Below are 17372 nucleotides of genomic sequence, written 5' to 3'. Positions count from 1 at the left end.
AATCAACCCGTTCAAACATTATACACATACCTGGGGCTGTTGGGACTTGAACCCAGGCATCCTAGATCAGAGTTAGGCACATTGACAACACCATGCACAACCCTGAAAAGGTGGGACCACTGAGATTCCCACTTTAAAATGTATGCATCTGATCCAAATTACCACAGTGTAGATCATATTAAACTGTTGTTTGCCATTTCTTCACAGTACGAGTTCTCTCCTCAGACATTGTGCTGCTACGGCAAACAGTTGTGCACAATCCCACGTGATGCCACATATTTCAGCTATCAGAATAGGTAAGTGCGTGGATTCAAAATGGTATGTTAAGGGATGGAAGGGAGGGAAGCAGGTAGGGACACGTAGGAAATAATTCTTCTCCCAGTGACAAACCAAGTTCATTACCTGGCTGCAGAGAAACTTTAAGAAAGCATGATGCTTCCATTCGGTCTCTTGTACTTTCCATTTACATGCAGTTACTATAAAGAAGTGTAAAGTTGATTAAAGCTATAAGGAATGGAAACCAATGACTTCGGGCATATTAGATCAAGTAATTTTGAGCTATTGTTGGCTTTAATTTGCAAGAGATATATTTATCTTGGATCTTCTGGTTGTACATATTTTGGAGCTCATATTAAATGTGCTAGAGTAGATTAGTGTTCACAAAAAGAGTATTTTTAGGGAAAACTATTCATGGGATATGTTTCATGCATTCCTGGGTTTGAGGTGATATTTGAATAGATTCAAGGGTGGGGAAGATGTATGTTTAAATTTCCCTGCCTTAAATATGTCAAAGGGAGAGCAATGATTATTTACAATTGAGGCTTCATGAATTTCTTTTTATCACATCTTTGGGTTCTTTTTGAAAACCAGGCTGCTGTGGGATGTGTTTTCTGTGTCTGGAAATGCTGTTTTTCAAAAAACACAGCTCTTTCTGGAAGTTCAAGTCCACCTTTCTGCTTGGCACAAAAGTGTGATCCTAAAAGCTTGCACTCTGTTTTCAGTCCTTGTTCCATATGTACTTGTGCCATCATTAACAATGTGTTGTCCTCTTACTAAGTTGATGAGTTGTTTTCGAGACTGGGGACTAAAATTTCTATTAGATAAAATAGTAACCTGTCAAATACAGCAGAGGAAGAAACAGGACCGAATGAGAAAGAACAAATTTTGGGGTCAGAATAATTGTTTTTTTTAATTGAATTATCTTCAAAAACAGTTTGTTTCTTTATGCTCCTGGCAATCTTTATTTTAACTCCTGGTTATGACAGTTAAAGAATTAAGATTTTAAGTTCGTAGGCATTTGTTTATTTACATTTGTTGTGCTTTTTTTCTGTCTTCATACCTATTCTCAACTGTCTGATTGAAGAATTTTTATCAGTAATTTGTAGGGTCTCTGATTGCAGCTGTTGACATATTATTAATTGCTAAAGTCAGTAACATCTTAAGTTTACTTGCACTGCCTTAAAAAATATTGACTCATATTTGAGTTGGCTGTTCTAAAATCTAGTTCCTGTAGCAACATTGCATAGGTTTTCTGTCTGAGGTCACAATTCCATCCTCAGGCTGAAGTATGTAATGTTGAATGTCGGAGAGGTCATTTTGGTCTAGGAACCGTTTTGTTCACTGTAATGGTGGCGGGCACTTGAGATCAGCTGGGGACTTAATCGAAAACAACCAAGGCCTGTAGGAGAACTGGAATGAATATGGTGATGCTGCATCACATGTTAAATGAGTAGATCATTTGAAGTTGAAACATGAATAGAATGTTAATGGCTACATTTAGCATGAACCCTTCAAAGGGCTGACTAAATCAATTGCTACTTGAGAGTTTTTGAATTTGCAACTATGCTAACTTGCAGTCCAACATTATATATTTATGTTAATTTCAAGACAAAAACAATTGAGATACGATCTTTAAGTCTTCACTATTAAACATTTGATGTCTTCGTATGGTTCAACCCATTTAAAATCATTTGGAATTTGCACTGATGGAAGTTGTCTACTGAAAATACTGCCAATTAAAGGGGAAACATACAGCAGGAAACCTATGCACTGACTCACATAACTTATCCAGTTCATGGACATGGTTTGTCATGAGAGTTTCCAGTTAACTTGAGTTGGAGAATCTGAGATCAATGTAGCCAAATCTTAAATGTATTATCTAATATCAGTTTCCTTTTGTTGCTGTGTTAATTTAGTAACTTGTGTGCAGAGCTGTGGCTGTGAGAGCTGCTGGACGGAAAAAAGTCATAGGCAAGGTTTTAATTGGCACCAGCAAGGAACTCTAGGATTACTAGGTCCCAGGCACTGTTAACTATGGTTTTGCTTTTAAAACTTTTATCTGTTGTCCAAGTAAGCACTACGTATGAATAGTTTTGTCTCCAAAAACACATCCAATACATTGCAAGTGTGTACGTGAATGACTCACTTCAAGCATGCTGTAACATTGCTGAATAATCAAAAGGATTTACATTATCATTGGTAATAAATGTCATAAGTAAATTTAATCAATGTAACTCATCTTGTGCCAGAGACTATTTTATTTGCCAAATGAAATTAGAAATATTGAGTCACAAACAAGGGGCTGTACCCATGAATGAATACAATGCTATAGCATTTCAGATACTAGCATTGTTATAAGATTGTGTTGATTTGTTTCAGATGTCATAATATTGCTTTGCACATGTACAAATGTCATCTTGAAATCTCACCTCAGCTTTACGTAACAGTTTTTTGTAATTACCTAGATGAATGGTCAGTGTTCATTCATCTTAATCAAATTAACCAAAGTTCTTTAGAAATTCGGTGTAATTAAGTGGTGTGTGTTCTTTGAGGAACAATTCAGCCCACAAAGCAAATATCAGACTGCCACTTTGATATTTCACAAGGAGTAATGATCAAAATAAGACTGAAATTGATTTTGTAATTGGATCTAGGTGGAGATATATACATGCTTGATTTAGTTTTGACTGCCAGAAATTTTATCCCTTTGCAAATATGTATACCAATTTGATGTAAGTTTATATGATATGCTATTGTAACAAAATTAAATGCTGTTTTTTTTTCCCCAGAGCGTATGTATATGTCAATTCACTGTGGTTATTTGAGTGAGATTGTGTGTCTGCATTTGCGAGTGTTTCCTGTGTGTTATACAGATAGATGAATGAACTTGCTGGTGCCATTCAGAACCTTGCAGTGAGGCAGGAGTTTGGGTGTGTGTGCATGAGAGAGCCAACAAGAGGGCATCAGTTCACATTCTTCATTCACCTATTGGTTGTTTATTGCTTCTTTATGGTCATGTGGACACAATTGAATTCACAGCAGTGCCAAAGGTTTTACCAGAAAGCAGTGTCTGGCTATAGCCTTGGACACCAAAATTGTTCTAAGTACAGAATAATGTTTTGAAAGTGTGGTTTCAGTAAATGTAGCACAAATTTGCCTTTATAGAAGAGCTACTGCAATTTACTACTTAAAACTAAGAAATTACGGTGCAGCTTAATCCTTTGGTTATACTAAACTGATTTGGACAAATGTACAGCCTTTTAATCTCGTGGATTAAGGACATTCTCGATATTGACTTGCTGAATGTAGAATTCCCAAAGAAAATAAAAGATTGGGATCAGTTAGCAGCATTTACTTTAAGTCTGTTAATTACACTGACTTTATATTAGCAGTATTCATTGTAGCCCCTGTGACTTTGAATGGTTAGTTTGCCAAATCACTTGACTTCAGATGCATATAAAATCCTATTGCAAATTATAATTGCTTTGTTTCCACTCAGTGCCTATTACTACATTATTCAAAATCAGTATAATGCTCTGTTTAAAAACAACATTTTGTAGATAATTAAACTTTTTACAGGAACCACACTTGTTTGCCTAGGCCTAAGGGTGCCATGATAGTGAAACCAATTATGTAAATAAAGTTTTTGTGAAATTGTTGCTTTGGATTGGCCACTGTAGGGATATTTGATGTACACCTTAAATGGCTAGGCAGCACTTGTTCCAGTTCTGAATTTGCTATTTTAATCAGAACTTAGCTGCTCCAGTTGAACATGAGGTAGAGAACTTAGATAATTAACACAATAAACAGATTCTTATTAGCTGACATTTTAAAATCTTCTACAAGTTGCATTTTGCCATCACTTGTAATGCTTTCCAAAATATAAGTAGCAGTAAAACTCTGGAGTAAATGTTGCAGTACTGCCAATCACCTCCTTGAAACAGAAGTCCCTACCAATAAAATTTCCACAATATTATCCTGTGAAGTAAATACTTTTTATCACTATCCACAAAGCTTTTCAAAAGTCATTTAGATTTTAGCTATTATTTTGCTTCGGTCGAATTTTGATACCACTGATGTTACAGAGCTGTGGACAAGACTCATGTATTAGGGGACTATGTTTCTGTAAACAAGTCCAAGATGCAGCAGCTTACTGTTACTGGGTCACAATCCTCGAACTCCCTCCCTTACAGCATTGTCGATGTACTTACACTAAATGGACTGTAGTAGTTTGAGAAGAAGCTCATCATCATCTCCTTAATGGCGGTTAGGAGTGGGCAGTAGATGAATAATAAAAACCAGAAGATGAGCATCTTAACCTAAGAGACAAGAAAATCAGTTGCAAGGAAAAGTTGATAGCCGCAATTGATATTGAGTTCGCTGTTGTGCATTCCTGGTGTCTTAACATGGAGCAACAGAAACACAAGATGCTGAAGGAGCCCATACTCCAAATCTAATGACACCATCCAGGGATTATGTGCATGGATGCAGAGTTGTTTGTGCACAAGTGCACCTTGCATCCCAGGATGTACTGCACAAAAAGCCAATCCAACCGCACCAGATAGTATTAATAAATTACATATACATGAAAAAAAGCACTGCGAGGAAATTCTGCATATTCAAATTTATAAATCTCTCAAATCTTGATTTTTGGAATGTTTTGGAATTGTGACACCCTTAGTTCTAATATAACTTTTTCAATCATTTGCATTTGTATCTGCTGTGTAATATTTGGTACTGCTTTGTGGATGCATTCACATTCCCTTTGCTCACCCCTCACCTTCAAACTCCCATGAATCTTTGTCTTGCATAGTTACCCTCACTTTTACTACAGGTGACCAGATTTGTTTTGTTCTGTGGCCATGCAGCTTATCGCAGCCCAGCCAGCTTCTTTGTTATTTTATCTCTCAAATTTTTAGCATGCATTTGGGTTTTCTAATGGTCGAGAGTGCACTCTGGTGGGGTACCATTTTGAATTAAAGATCAATAACATCATCCAGATGAAGAAGCTGCTTTGTAAATGGTTCAAACTTTACCCTGATCTTTTGGTTTTAGAGGAGTTTTCTATTAATGTAAAAACAAACCTGGCAAAAAAATTATTGTATAAGTAGGAATACCAAAAGCAAGCAAGGAGCTAAGGAATAAGAAAAGGCCGCTCCAGCTTTCCTGTTTGTCCTGCCATTCAACTATGTAATGTCTGATCTGTACCTCAATCCCATTTCTTCACTTTTTTGCTCTTTTTTTTTGTAAAGTGAGACTATCTATAAAAACATGTCAATCTCAGTATGACATCTGTCCCAGAATCCTATCCTCACTTTTTACTGCAGGCACCCTGTGCCGAGGTCTTACCAGAGGCTTCTGTTGAAAATAACGTTGTCCATTTTAGGGCTTGTCAGTGTGCTTGCCAGGCAGAAGTAAATATAGTCCCCTTCATTTTGGCTTACCTGCCCAGGGCTCTCAGTTCAACACATCTTTGGGTGTTTAGTTCTGATAAAAATGAGGCAACTTATTTAGATGCAAATCAGCCTTGCTGTTAAACCTCGTGTGGGATACACTAGCTAAGCTCATCTATTTGCAGATGTTTTTCCCCCAAGCTAAATGGACTGACTAAATGGGTTAGTGTTATTTGCAGTGGTACGTCCAAAATAAATTCTTTACAGCAAAATGCACTCATGACAGTTCAGAAACTCCAAATGCTGTATGCTACATAACATTCAAATAATAATTGACGATTTGAATGATGCTGTGTAAATTTGGTTTGTCAGTTTAATATAATTGCAGTGCAAGTTTGTCCTATTTTGACAGTTTATTTACCAAGGCATTCAGTGGAATGGCTGGATGTAAGAATCTGGCCCTTTTTAAATGGCGATAAAACTTACTTGGGTAGGGTGAATTTTTTTCAAATAACAGTGTAGTTGCAAATAAAATGCTTCATGAAATGTTATCAACTCTGAAACAATTCACTCATACTTGGATATTTTCTCTGTATGGCAATAGTGTTTTGACCTCCGTCTTCCCTCCCTGATAATTCCATTGAGGCCAAGGATCCTGAGAAATAATGTATTTTACCCAGGAACCTTTTTAATAAATTATAGTCTCTGAATCACACAAAGTATTGTCCATGATCTTTCAAAATCACAATTTTGCAATCCGAACAGTATGCCTCTTCTAGGAAATCAGATCATACTGGGCTCTAAACATTATCAGGAAGAAAGCCACATGCCACTTTTGTGCACCAAATTGCCAAGTGTCTGTTGAATCTCTGCACAGAAGCATGCAGTTCAGAAAACTGGTCAGAGATAAATCTTGGTAAACAGTAATCTTTAAATTATTTGGAAGGGTTCACGTTAAGTCATTAAGGCAGTAAAGGGAAAATTAACAGTAAATATATTGGAACTTTTTGCAAAACAGGGTTATTAACCAAGCACAGTAACCATAAACTAACCCAAGAAACATGCTAAAGATTGATTGGTAAAAATACTAGTAATCCAAAAGATTCAAGATGCCCATGAATTAAATTTTCATGATTTAATTATGTAGTCATGTTGCTTTTTAACCTATCCAATGAGACCAAATGCTAATCTATGCTTTGCCTTGGCTTTCTGCTCTGTGTTGTCTTGGTGTTCCGTCTTACTTTGTCTGTGCTGTTTGTCCCCTCCCTTTTTTTCTTAACCTGCCCTACCCCATTGTCCACATTGACCTGACCCAACCTGGTAAAACACTGACCTGTAATATCATCAATCAACCAACCAATCCTCTCGCCGTGGTGATCTGCCCTCCTCTCTGATTGGTGGCTCCGTTACTGGGCTGGCTGTGTTGTGTGGACGAGCAGTTCACCCAAATATGGCCTTCTTGCTGACAGGTATCACTTCTGTGAGAAGTGCTTCAATGAGATCCAAGGCGACAGTGTCACTCTGGGTGACGATCCTGCACAGCCGCAAACGTAAGTAACAACTTTACTTGTTTCCATATGTCACCATTTCCTGTGCAAATGGAATTACTTCTGGCCACCTCAACAGGTTTTTTTGTCCACGTTTTTCATCAAACCTGAGAGCTTTCTTGAAGTATCCTGTACTGAGCAGGACTGAGAAACGTTTGGAAACGTGCCCTTGGATGAATAATTCTGTATCTGTCATGGGAAATTTTTTTTTAAACCAATACCACTTGTATTTGCTGAGATTTAGCAATGGCTAATGGTACTCCTGTCCGATTCGGTTTGTTTGGGACTAGTATGTAAGGCTTAGATCTGTGTGAAGGAAAGTATTTTTGAGTTTTTCAGATCTTCCATCCAAATGTGAAATCCAGAACTACTTTGACCATTAGGACAATTATTGTAGCTTGTAGCCAGTTTATCATTGAAGTATTAAGCATGTCTGGAGTACAGCTTTGTTAACCTTAAACATTTAGGTTGTCTCAAATCAGTAAATAAATATTGCATGCAACTGAGAATTTTCTGTATTTTAAATCAGCTAAGATAGGTCTGCTTTTTATTCTACAATCTCCTCGTGTCCAGTTTCCTAATTGCTTTTGCTCCAAATAAGCTGCTGTTAAAGTTTGTAAAAACCACTAATAAATTGTCCAGTTAACAACTTGGACAACTTGAACAGTGATACCCTTTTACCAAAGAAGTGTGCCTACTCTTTTGGAAAGATTCAAGTAGAAGAGAGAAATCGTCTTAAGTTATATGTCATCATGGTACAATTGAGAGAACTTCTGGGAGACAAGACTCCAGGTTCAAATCTCACTCAAGGCTTAAGAACCGAAATCAGAGTTGACACTGCAGTACAATATTGAAAGAGTGCCACACAGTCAGAGGTGCAGGCTTTGTTGTGTGATGTTAAACCAAGGCCTCAACTGCCTGCTTTGATGAACATAAAATATTCGATTCTGAAGAATAACAGGGTAGTTGCCCCAGTGTCTCAGCCATTATTTATTTATGATACCTGAACTTCAAAGGTTAAGTTACAAAAAGTATAAAATTAGGCCTGTTTTCGCTAGAATGTTAAGGGGGTGATTTGATCAAACTCTCCAAAACTTTAACAGGAGAACAGAGTATACTTCCACTGATTAGGGATTTTAGAACTACACCATTCAGGAGAGATATTAGGAAGCACTTCCATACACCAAGGGTGGTAGAGGTTCGGCACTCCGTTCCACACATGGCAGTTACGCTATATCGGTTGTTTGTTTTTAATCTGAGATTAATAAATTTTTGTTAAACAGTGGTGTTAAGTGATATAAGCTAAAAGCTGGTACATGGAGTTAGGCCGCAGATCAGTCTTAATATGTGACAGAATTGAATAACGGAACAGGCTGAAGAGTCTGAATGGCCTGTTCCTTTGTTGCAATGAATTGATATCACAAAATATGTTACAGTTTGTGTGAAATTTGGCTACTGTACATCACACTTGAAACCTTAATCTGGATGGGAGCGTAAATAGGAGAGGTTTAGAGGGATATGGGCCAAATGCTGGCAATTGGAACTAGATTAATTTAGGATATCTGGTCGGCATGGGCAAGTTAGACCAAAGAGCCTGTTTCCATGCTGTACATCTCAATGACTTTATTAACTGCAATGCAATTCAAAATACTTCATTAACTGTAAAACACTTTGAGGAATGTAGGGTGGTTGTAAAAGTACTGTGTAAATACTTTTTTTTCCCTTTTGATTGGCGACAGCAGCATTTTGTACTATAATAATGTTGCAGCCGACCTATCTAGCCAGTCCTGGGTCTTTCTGATAGCTTTTGTAACGTTTTTGCATTCGTCTTTACTTTTTGTTAAACAAAATGTTTCACTTTGCAAAGTCATCAACTGCAATTCAGCAAAAGTTCTCAACTTAACTGGTCCCTGAAACAGAGATAATGGGAACTGCAGATGCTGGAGAATCCGAGATAACCAAGTGTGAAGCTGGATGAACACAGCAGGCCAAGCAGCATCCCAGGAGCACAAAAGCTGACACTTCGGGCCTAGACCCTTCATCAGAGATTGGTCGAGGCCCGAAGCCTCAGCTTTTTTGCTCCTGGGATGCTGCTTGGCCTGCCGTGTTCATCCAGCTTCACACTTTGTTATCTCTGTCCCTGAAACAAATTGTTTGATTTTTATGTTCTGACTTGGCTATTGAGTATACTATGATACCGGTTTTAAGATCTTCCGAGCTTGACTAGTGCACTGTACAGATTCAAAATGACTGTCTTCCTGTGGGATTCTACTGATTTGTAAAATTTAGTTTATCTTGCCTTTTCTTTTGTAATCTTAAAGTCATTATTGCATTATGTATCAAATACCCTGACAGTGTGAGATTACATAGAACATTACAGCACAGTACAGGCCCTTCGGCCCTCGATGTTGTGCCGACCTGTCATACCGATCTGAAGCCCATCTAACCTGCACCATTCCATGTATGTCCATATGCTTGTCCAATGATGACTTAAATGTACTTAAAGTTGGTGAATCTACCACCGTTGCAGGCAAACCGTTCCATTCCCTTACTTTAAAATTATTTTTTAAAGATTAAAAATATTCAGCCTGTTCAGAGATGTTACTACACGCATCTGGAGCAGCTGAGACTTGAACTCAGATCTCCTAGTTCGGAGGAACTGTCACTGGACCCAAAACGTTAACTTTGATTTTTTTTCTTCACAGATGCTATCAGACCTGCTGAGCTTTTCCAGCAACTTCTGTTTTTGTTCCTGATTTACAGCATCCTCTGTTCTTTCAGTTTCTCCGAGCTCCGAGGTTGGGACAGTCCCACCATTGCACAAGATCTCAAAGTGTGGGATAATCTTTGATTTTTGTCATTACCTAGCTTGGCACACTGCTTATATCTCCTTTCCCAATATTGCCTCACATCTGTACCCTTTACTATAATGTTCTAACTTTTAGGATCACCAAACTAACTGTGGATGCCCAGACATCTTAATTCACTTGAGTTTAGAGAGGTTTTATTTTAAAATACTCATACTCATCTATCTTCCAAGTATGATATCACCTCCATGAAGTAATTTCATGTGCAAAGAATCTTGTTTGTACCACAAACAATTCGATATAAATGCACATTTATTTGCGAGATTTTTAGTTCCTGATACCGTAAGCCAGGACCGAATGATGTAGAGAGATGGTAGGAACTGAAGATACTGGAGAATCTAAGATAACAAGGTGTAGAGCTGGATGAACACAGCAGGCCAAGCAGCACCAGAGGAGCAGTAAGGCTGGCATTTCGGGCCTAGACCCATCTTCAGAAATTGGAAGGGAAGGGGGATCTGAAGTAAATAGGGAGAGGCGGATAGAAGATGGGTAGAGGAGACAGACCGGTCAAAGAGGGGTGGATGGAGTCAGTAAAAGTGAGTGTAAGTGGAAGGTAGGGAGGAGATAGGTCAGTCCAGGGAGGACGGACAGGTCAAGGGGGGACGGGATGAGGTTAGTAGGTAGGAAATGGGGGTGGGGCTTGAGGTGGGAGGAGGGGATAGGCAGGAGGGAGGATAGGATAGGGAGGCGGGGATGAGCTGGGCTGGTTTTGGGATGCGGTCGGGGGAGGGGAGATTTTGAAGCTTGTGAAATCCACATTGATACCATTGGGCTGCAGGATTCCCAAGCGGAATATGAGTTGCTGTTCCGGGTAGCGTCGTTGTGGCACTGCACGAAGCCCAGGATGGACATGTCATCTGTGGAATGGGTTGGTGAGTTGAAATGGTTCGTGACTGGGAGGTGCAGTTGTTTAGTGCAAAATGAGCATAGGTGTTCTGCAAAGCGGTCCCCAAGCTTCTGCTTAGTTTTTCCCAATGTAGAGGAGGCCACAACGGGAACAGCAGATGCAGTATACCACATTAGCAGATGTGCAAGTGAATATCTGCTCAATGTGGAAGATCTTCTTGGGGCCTGAGATGGGTGGAGAGGGTGGAGGTGTAGGGGTAGGTATAGCACTTCCTGCAGTTGCAGGGAAAAATGCCAGGTGAGGTGGGGTTGGAGGGAATTGTGGAGCGGACAAAGGAGTCACTGAGAGAGTGGTCCCTCCAGAAAGCAGATAAGGGTGGAGAGGGAAAAATGTCTTTGGTGGTGGGGTCAGATTGCAGATGGCGGAAGTGTCAGAGGATGATGCGTTTGATCCAGAGGTTGGTGGGATGTTACATGAGGATGAGGGGGATTTTGTTTTGGTTGTTATTGCGGGCAGGGGGTGTGAGGGATGAATTGTGGGAAATGTGGGACACACGGTCAAGGGCGTTCTTGACCACTGCGGGGTGGGGGGGGTTTGTGGTCCTTGAAAAATGAGGACGTCTGAGATGTACGGGAGTGGAATGCCTCATCCTAGGAGCAGGTGCGGCGGAGGCAAAGGAATTGGGAATAGGTGATGGCTTTTTTGCAGGAAGGTGGGTGGGAGGAGGTGTAGTCCAGGTAGCTGTGGCAGTCGGTGGACTTGAAATAGATATCAATTTCTAGGTGGTTGCCAGAGATAGAGACAGCGAGGTCCAGGAAGGAGAGAAAGGTATTATAGATGGCCCAGGTGACCTTAAGGTTGGGGTGGAAGTGTTGGTGAAGTGGATGAACTGTTCGAGCTCCTTGTGGGTGCACAAGGTGGCACCGATACAGTCATCAATGTAATGGAGGAAGAGGTGGGGTTTAGGGCCACTGTAGGTACAGAAGAGGGATTGTCCCACGTAACCTACAAAGAGGCATGCATAGCTTGGACCCATGCGGGTGTCTGTAGGCAGTGGGAGGAATTGAAAGAGAAGTTATTGAGGGTGAGGACGAGTTCAGCTAAGCCGATGAGGGTGTCAGTGGAGGGGGACTGGTCGGGCCTGTGGGACAGGAAGACGAGGAGGGCCTTTAAGCCATCTGTATGGGGAATACAGGTGTGCGGGGACTGGGCGCCCATGGTAAAGATGAGGTGTTGGGGACCGAGGAATTGGAAGTTCTGGAGGAGGTGGAGGGCGTGGGTGGTGTCACGGACATAGGTAGGGAGCCCCTGGACCAAGGGCGAGAAAATGGTTTCCAGATAGGTGGAGATGAGTTTGGTGGAGCAGGAGCAGGTGGAGACAATGGGTCAATCGGGGCAGCCAGGTTTGTGGATTTTGGGAAGGAGATAGAAGTGGGCGGTGTTGGGTTAGGGAACAATGAGGTTGGAGGCTGTGGGAGGGAAGTCACCTGAGGTGATGAGGTTGTGGATGGTTTGGGAGATGATGATTTGGTGGTCGGGGTGGGGTCACGATTGGTGGTGGGGGGGGCGCTAGGAGGAGCTGTCGGAGAGTTGGCATCTAGCCTCGGCGATGGAGAGGTCAGTGTGCCATACTAAACGATGTAGCTCTGGTGTTGAAAAACGCTATTGTCTTACCTTTTTAAAAATTTGAGATAAATTAGAAAATTGCAACACATTTTCAGAACCATCATCATCCAGTCACAAATAGGCCTGTGTCTAGTGCACCATTTCTTTTTGATAAATGATACACCCCAGAAATAAACTTATAGCAGTCTTCTATCCTATTGTAAAGTTAGCACAGACAGACACATTCTATTTTAATGTGATTTTTTGATTTCCTGGATTAGGACTATTTCTCCATGCATTTATGTGGTTTTCTCGTACAATGTCATCCTTCAAATCCAGCTAGGACTGCTTGCCATACTTTTGGAAACTGTATCAACCATAATCACAGAAGAATTTTTAGATCTTGAAATTCATTATTAACTCACTCAGCTTCTGAGTTCTGAGGAGGACGCAAAGAGCATAGACAAATTAAGTAAAATGGACAACAATGTGGCACATAGAGTAGAACACCGGGCAATGTGAATTCATAAGAATAGAAAGCAGATTTTTTTCTTAAGGGGTGAGAAACTTCATGTTTGTACAAACTTGGCTGCAGTCAAAATGGAAAAGGAAAGTTGGCATGAAGATAAAACAAGCAGTTCGGAAAGCAAGAGGCATGTTGCCCTTTCTTGCAAGGGGATTGGAGTACAAGAATAAAGATGTCCTGAAACACTTCTGCACATTTGGTAGGACATAATCTGGAATTATGTTTGCAGTCTCCGTATTTAAGGAGGGATGTCCAGTAAACTTTTTGTTAACTGGCAACTTCAAGACCAGAAGTGTGCTGGTTGAACAAATATTCTGGTTAATCGAGCGGTCCATATAATCAACATAAAAATAGGCACTAAGTAATTAGAAATGTAATGGTGGGGGTATACACGTCACTATTATGATTTATTTATGGCATAAATCTCTGAAATAGTAATGCACTATTGCCTTAAATAAAACTTAAGGCAGAGAGCCTTCTCACCTACACCCTCAATTGACTACACGGGCATCTCAGAGATTGCAATAATTCAGTTAACTTCCAGTATTTCAGGTGTATAATAATTACCGGTTTATAGAGAGTGCTGGTTCTCAAGGTGCCAGTTAAAACCAAGTTTTCTGCACATGCAGTGGAGCCAGTACAACACAATATCACTGAATTGTTTCCTGGTATGAGCATATTGAAATATGATGAATAAGTCAGCTGTGCATCTATGACTGTATTCTCTGAAGTTTAGAAGAATGATAGGTGCTATAATTCAAACATTCAAGATTATGAAGTATTTTGGTAAGATTGGTACTCAGTTTGCCTTTCCTTCACTTGAGAATGTAGAATATTGGGAACACAGATTTAGGATATGTGCCGATCATTTTGGACTGGAAAACCTTCTTCACGCAAAGGAAATTCAGAACCTTTGGAATTTTCTACTGCAGAGGGTTATGAATGCACTATTACTCACTATAGTTAAGGATGATGTAAAGGCTTAATCTTTCAACAGATTGAGAAAATACGGAGTGGATGGGAAAATGGAGTTGAAGCCAATGATCCATCCATGATTGTTTTGAACACTGAATATTGGAGCAGTTTCTTATGTTCTTAGATAAAGGAGCAGGTGTACATTTGGGCATGTAGCAATATTGCTCTAAAAATGCATAATCTAGTTGCCTGCTACTTCCACCTTCATGTCTACACAGCAAGTTGACGGCTTTCGAAGATCTATGAGGCCTGTCTGCAAACAGTGCTCCAGGCAATTGCAACTTCTTGATCATGAAGCTCCAATTTCTAGCACATTGTAGTATCCAGAAAGTTCATGAAGCGTCTCACATCATTCAATTTTGCAGTCTGGTGGCCGTTTGGTCCATTGTGTCTGTGATAACTACTGAAAGAGCTAACCAATTAGTTCCATTCTTCCTGTTCTTTCTCCATTGCATTATGCTCCTTGTTCAAATATTTTCACAATTCTGTTTTGAAAATTACCGTTGAATCTGCTCATACATCCCCTTCAAACAATTTCATTATCATCTTGATTTGCTAACTTGGAAAAATAAGTTCTTCCCAGCTTAGTTATGTCTCTTTTGCTGATTTGAGTAGAACATGCCATCCACTGTAGTCGGGGAATTCAGTTCATGAACACTGAATGCTTGAATTCATCAAGGTGCCTGAAAAATGTAACTACTTTCCTGCAGACTTAATATAAGTTGAGCTTGTGTCTTGTTCTTTATAAGTTTGATCTAGAATCCTTTTTGAAATTTCTGCTTTGTTGTTTATTTTGCACTTGTCATAAGGTTTCAGTACATTTTTACTCACAGTTGGTGGGCTTTTGGCTTTGGATGATCCCACTCATCAAATACTTGATATTCAGATAGGGAAGACCAAGAGTTTGGACAGATACTTTCAATATAAGTCTGCCTTGAGTGTTTTATTGATTAGAAAATCAAGAGTCAGGATATTACTTCCACCTTAGTTTTTTTAATCAAAGAAATTACATTGAGTTGCTACATCGATCAAAGCTGTTGCATGCAATGTGGGATGCTTGCATATTTTTGTTTCTAAACAATAACAGTTCCATCGTGTTGGTTTTATTCACATTAGGTGATACTGTCTTGGTGATTTGCGCACATAAATGGTTATTTTCCATCCATGTACAATTTTCCTTCAATGCAACTTTTAGTTATTCTCTTACTTCCTGTAAGGAAAAAGAGTCAGTTAGCTAATTCTACTTGAATGAACATTGGAATGAAGCATGGGAAAAGTACATCTCAAGTCATTGTAGTATTTAACGTATTAATAACTTTTTAAGAGTTTGCTTGTAGTTCTTGAAGTACAAGGAAATTGCTTGTATATTGGCTGGCATGAATTGCACTCGAAGTCAAATATTGTATGTAGGGCTAGAGTCTATTGAGGGCTGGGTATGTGGAAGGGATGCATGCAGATAATTGTCTGTTATGTAAGCACTGTACTCAACCAAGAGTGGAGGCAAAGTATAGTGTATTGATTTGTTAATCAGAGTCCATTTTCATTTTATTACCTTTCTACAGAACCATTTCAAAAGATCAATTTGAAAAGAAAAAAAATGATACGTTGGATCCTGAGCCGTAAGTACCCTCAATATCCATTTCTCCCTGTCACTTGGGTTGAGATTTTATGCTACCATAAGGTGGAATGGCAAATGGAGATACAAAAAATTTGGTAAAATGCCAGCAGCCCGTCCCTATAATTATTTTATCCACAGTGGGGAAGTCATCCAGTGACCTTGCCCACAAGCTGATTGAGACACCAGAGTCAGGGGCTGAGATAAGCAGGTACATCAAAGCCCAAAAACTGATATGCTGTGTCCAGGTCTGTGGCTTGGCATGCTGCATGTGGGATCAATACGTGCACCTATGCTTTATGGCTGTGATCCTGCTTAAGAAACTGATGTGTAGGTGCCGCTGTTGGACTGGGATGGACTGTCAGGTGAAGGGACTACACTCCGAAAGCGTGTGTTTTCCAACAAACCTGCTGGACTATAACCTGGTGTTGTGTGATTTCTGCCCTAAGATAACTGATTAATGGCCCAAAGCAGCTTGGCTGAAATTCAACCTCGAGACTGCATAGTAGTAGCTACCTCGCGTGTCCATTGGCGAGCCCCAAAAATGTACCAACAAGACCTTCCTCTCAATCTGGCTCTACTGCTGAACAGCTTTACAAGTAATAGTCCTAGCAATAACCACTGCTCACGGTGTGCTGCTGGGACAAAAGGGCTGCCAGCAGTTTGGCCAACACCAGAACAGAGGGGTGTACTGAGGCATAGCAGCAAGTTTAATATTTAGCAAGGATCAAAAGCAAGTGCCAAAAAGAACAGAGCAGAGTGCTCAGCTGCTGCCCAATCCAGTGTCCCAGACTAAATCAGCACGAAGGCGTTGACCGTGAATGTGAAATAAAGGCAGGGCAGTCTGAACTTGCACATAGAACATGCTGACATCAGTAGCATATGTGCAGACTAATCTGGACATGGAGACTGTTGCAGCCATTTGAGGTCATTGGCCCTCATCCATGGGAGTCGGCAGCCATTTTAGCATTTGGAATAATTACTCAACAATTAAGTTGACTTAATAGCTTTTCTAGTTCTGTTCCAATTGCATTTTCTTCCAAGACCACTAACAAATTATCCTAATTTTAATTATTGGCACATTATGTGTGGTTGTTGTGTCCCATCTTGTTGTAATGAAGCAAATTTACTAAAGGTTATTTGTAGAATTGTTTTATTACTCTAAAATTGTATAATGCATTTGATACAGTTACCATCTTTGATGAATATTGTTACAATTGCAGTATTGGGAACCTGACATTCTATTTTCTTATTTTAGCTTTGTTGAATGTAAAGAATGTGCTCGCAAAATGCATCAAATCTGCGTGCTTCATAATGAAACTATCTGGCCTTCAGGGTAGGTGGTGTTGTTGAGTCATTAGCTGACCTAGTTGATTTTTAGGTTAAAGGTGCCTGATTTCCCAAACTCCTCCATCTCATTAAATTTGATATTTCTTTAGGTTGAATGTATACTGGCCTCCAATCACCCGGGCAACACATTGCAATGGTTGACCGCCCTGTTTAATAATTTTTCTGATAGCTGTCTTTACGTATCTGAAAATGTTTAGGTTTACTTCAGCCTGTTGAATATCCTGTGTCAGTATATTATTTTCCAATGGAATCTTTCTTCGTAAGACTGAAGAATCCTAATTTGCCATTTCTGTAACTTCTGACATGAGTTCTTCTTCTAATGACCTTAGGTAGAATTAACCACTTTGCGTTGTGTTAATCAGAACTGC

General features: G+C 39.8%; 1 protein-coding gene across 4 annotated transcripts in view; it reads left to right on the top strand.

Annotated features, from left to right (window-relative positions):
• crebbpb (CREB binding protein b) overlaps positions 1-17372 on the top strand; it is a 161594-nt gene that overhangs the window by 101364 nt on the left and 42858 nt on the right. For 2 of the 4 annotated variants that reach the window (XM_048551908.2, XM_048551906.2), the window contains exons 19-22: positions 208-296; positions 7142-7222; positions 15602-15658; positions 16913-16990. In XM_048551908.2, the coding sequence (XP_048407865.2) occupies positions 208-296; positions 7142-7222; positions 15602-15658; positions 16913-16990 (305 nt within the window). Of the gene's footprint in view, positions 1-207; positions 297-7111; positions 7223-15601; positions 15659-16912; positions 16991-17372 lie in introns of all 4 variants that reach the window. The other 2 variants (XM_048551905.2, XM_048551904.2) reach the window with 1 other exon arrangement.

Source organism: Stegostoma tigrinum, chromosome 23, assembly GCF_030684315.1.
Source record: "Stegostoma tigrinum isolate sSteTig4 chromosome 23, sSteTig4.hap1, whole genome shotgun sequence".
NCBI classification, from domain to species: Eukaryota; Metazoa; Chordata; class Chondrichthyes; order Orectolobiformes; family Stegostomatidae; genus Stegostoma; species Stegostoma tigrinum.
Note: the sequence above shows the minus strand (reverse complement) of the source record. Positions and strands in the feature narration are given on the sequence as shown.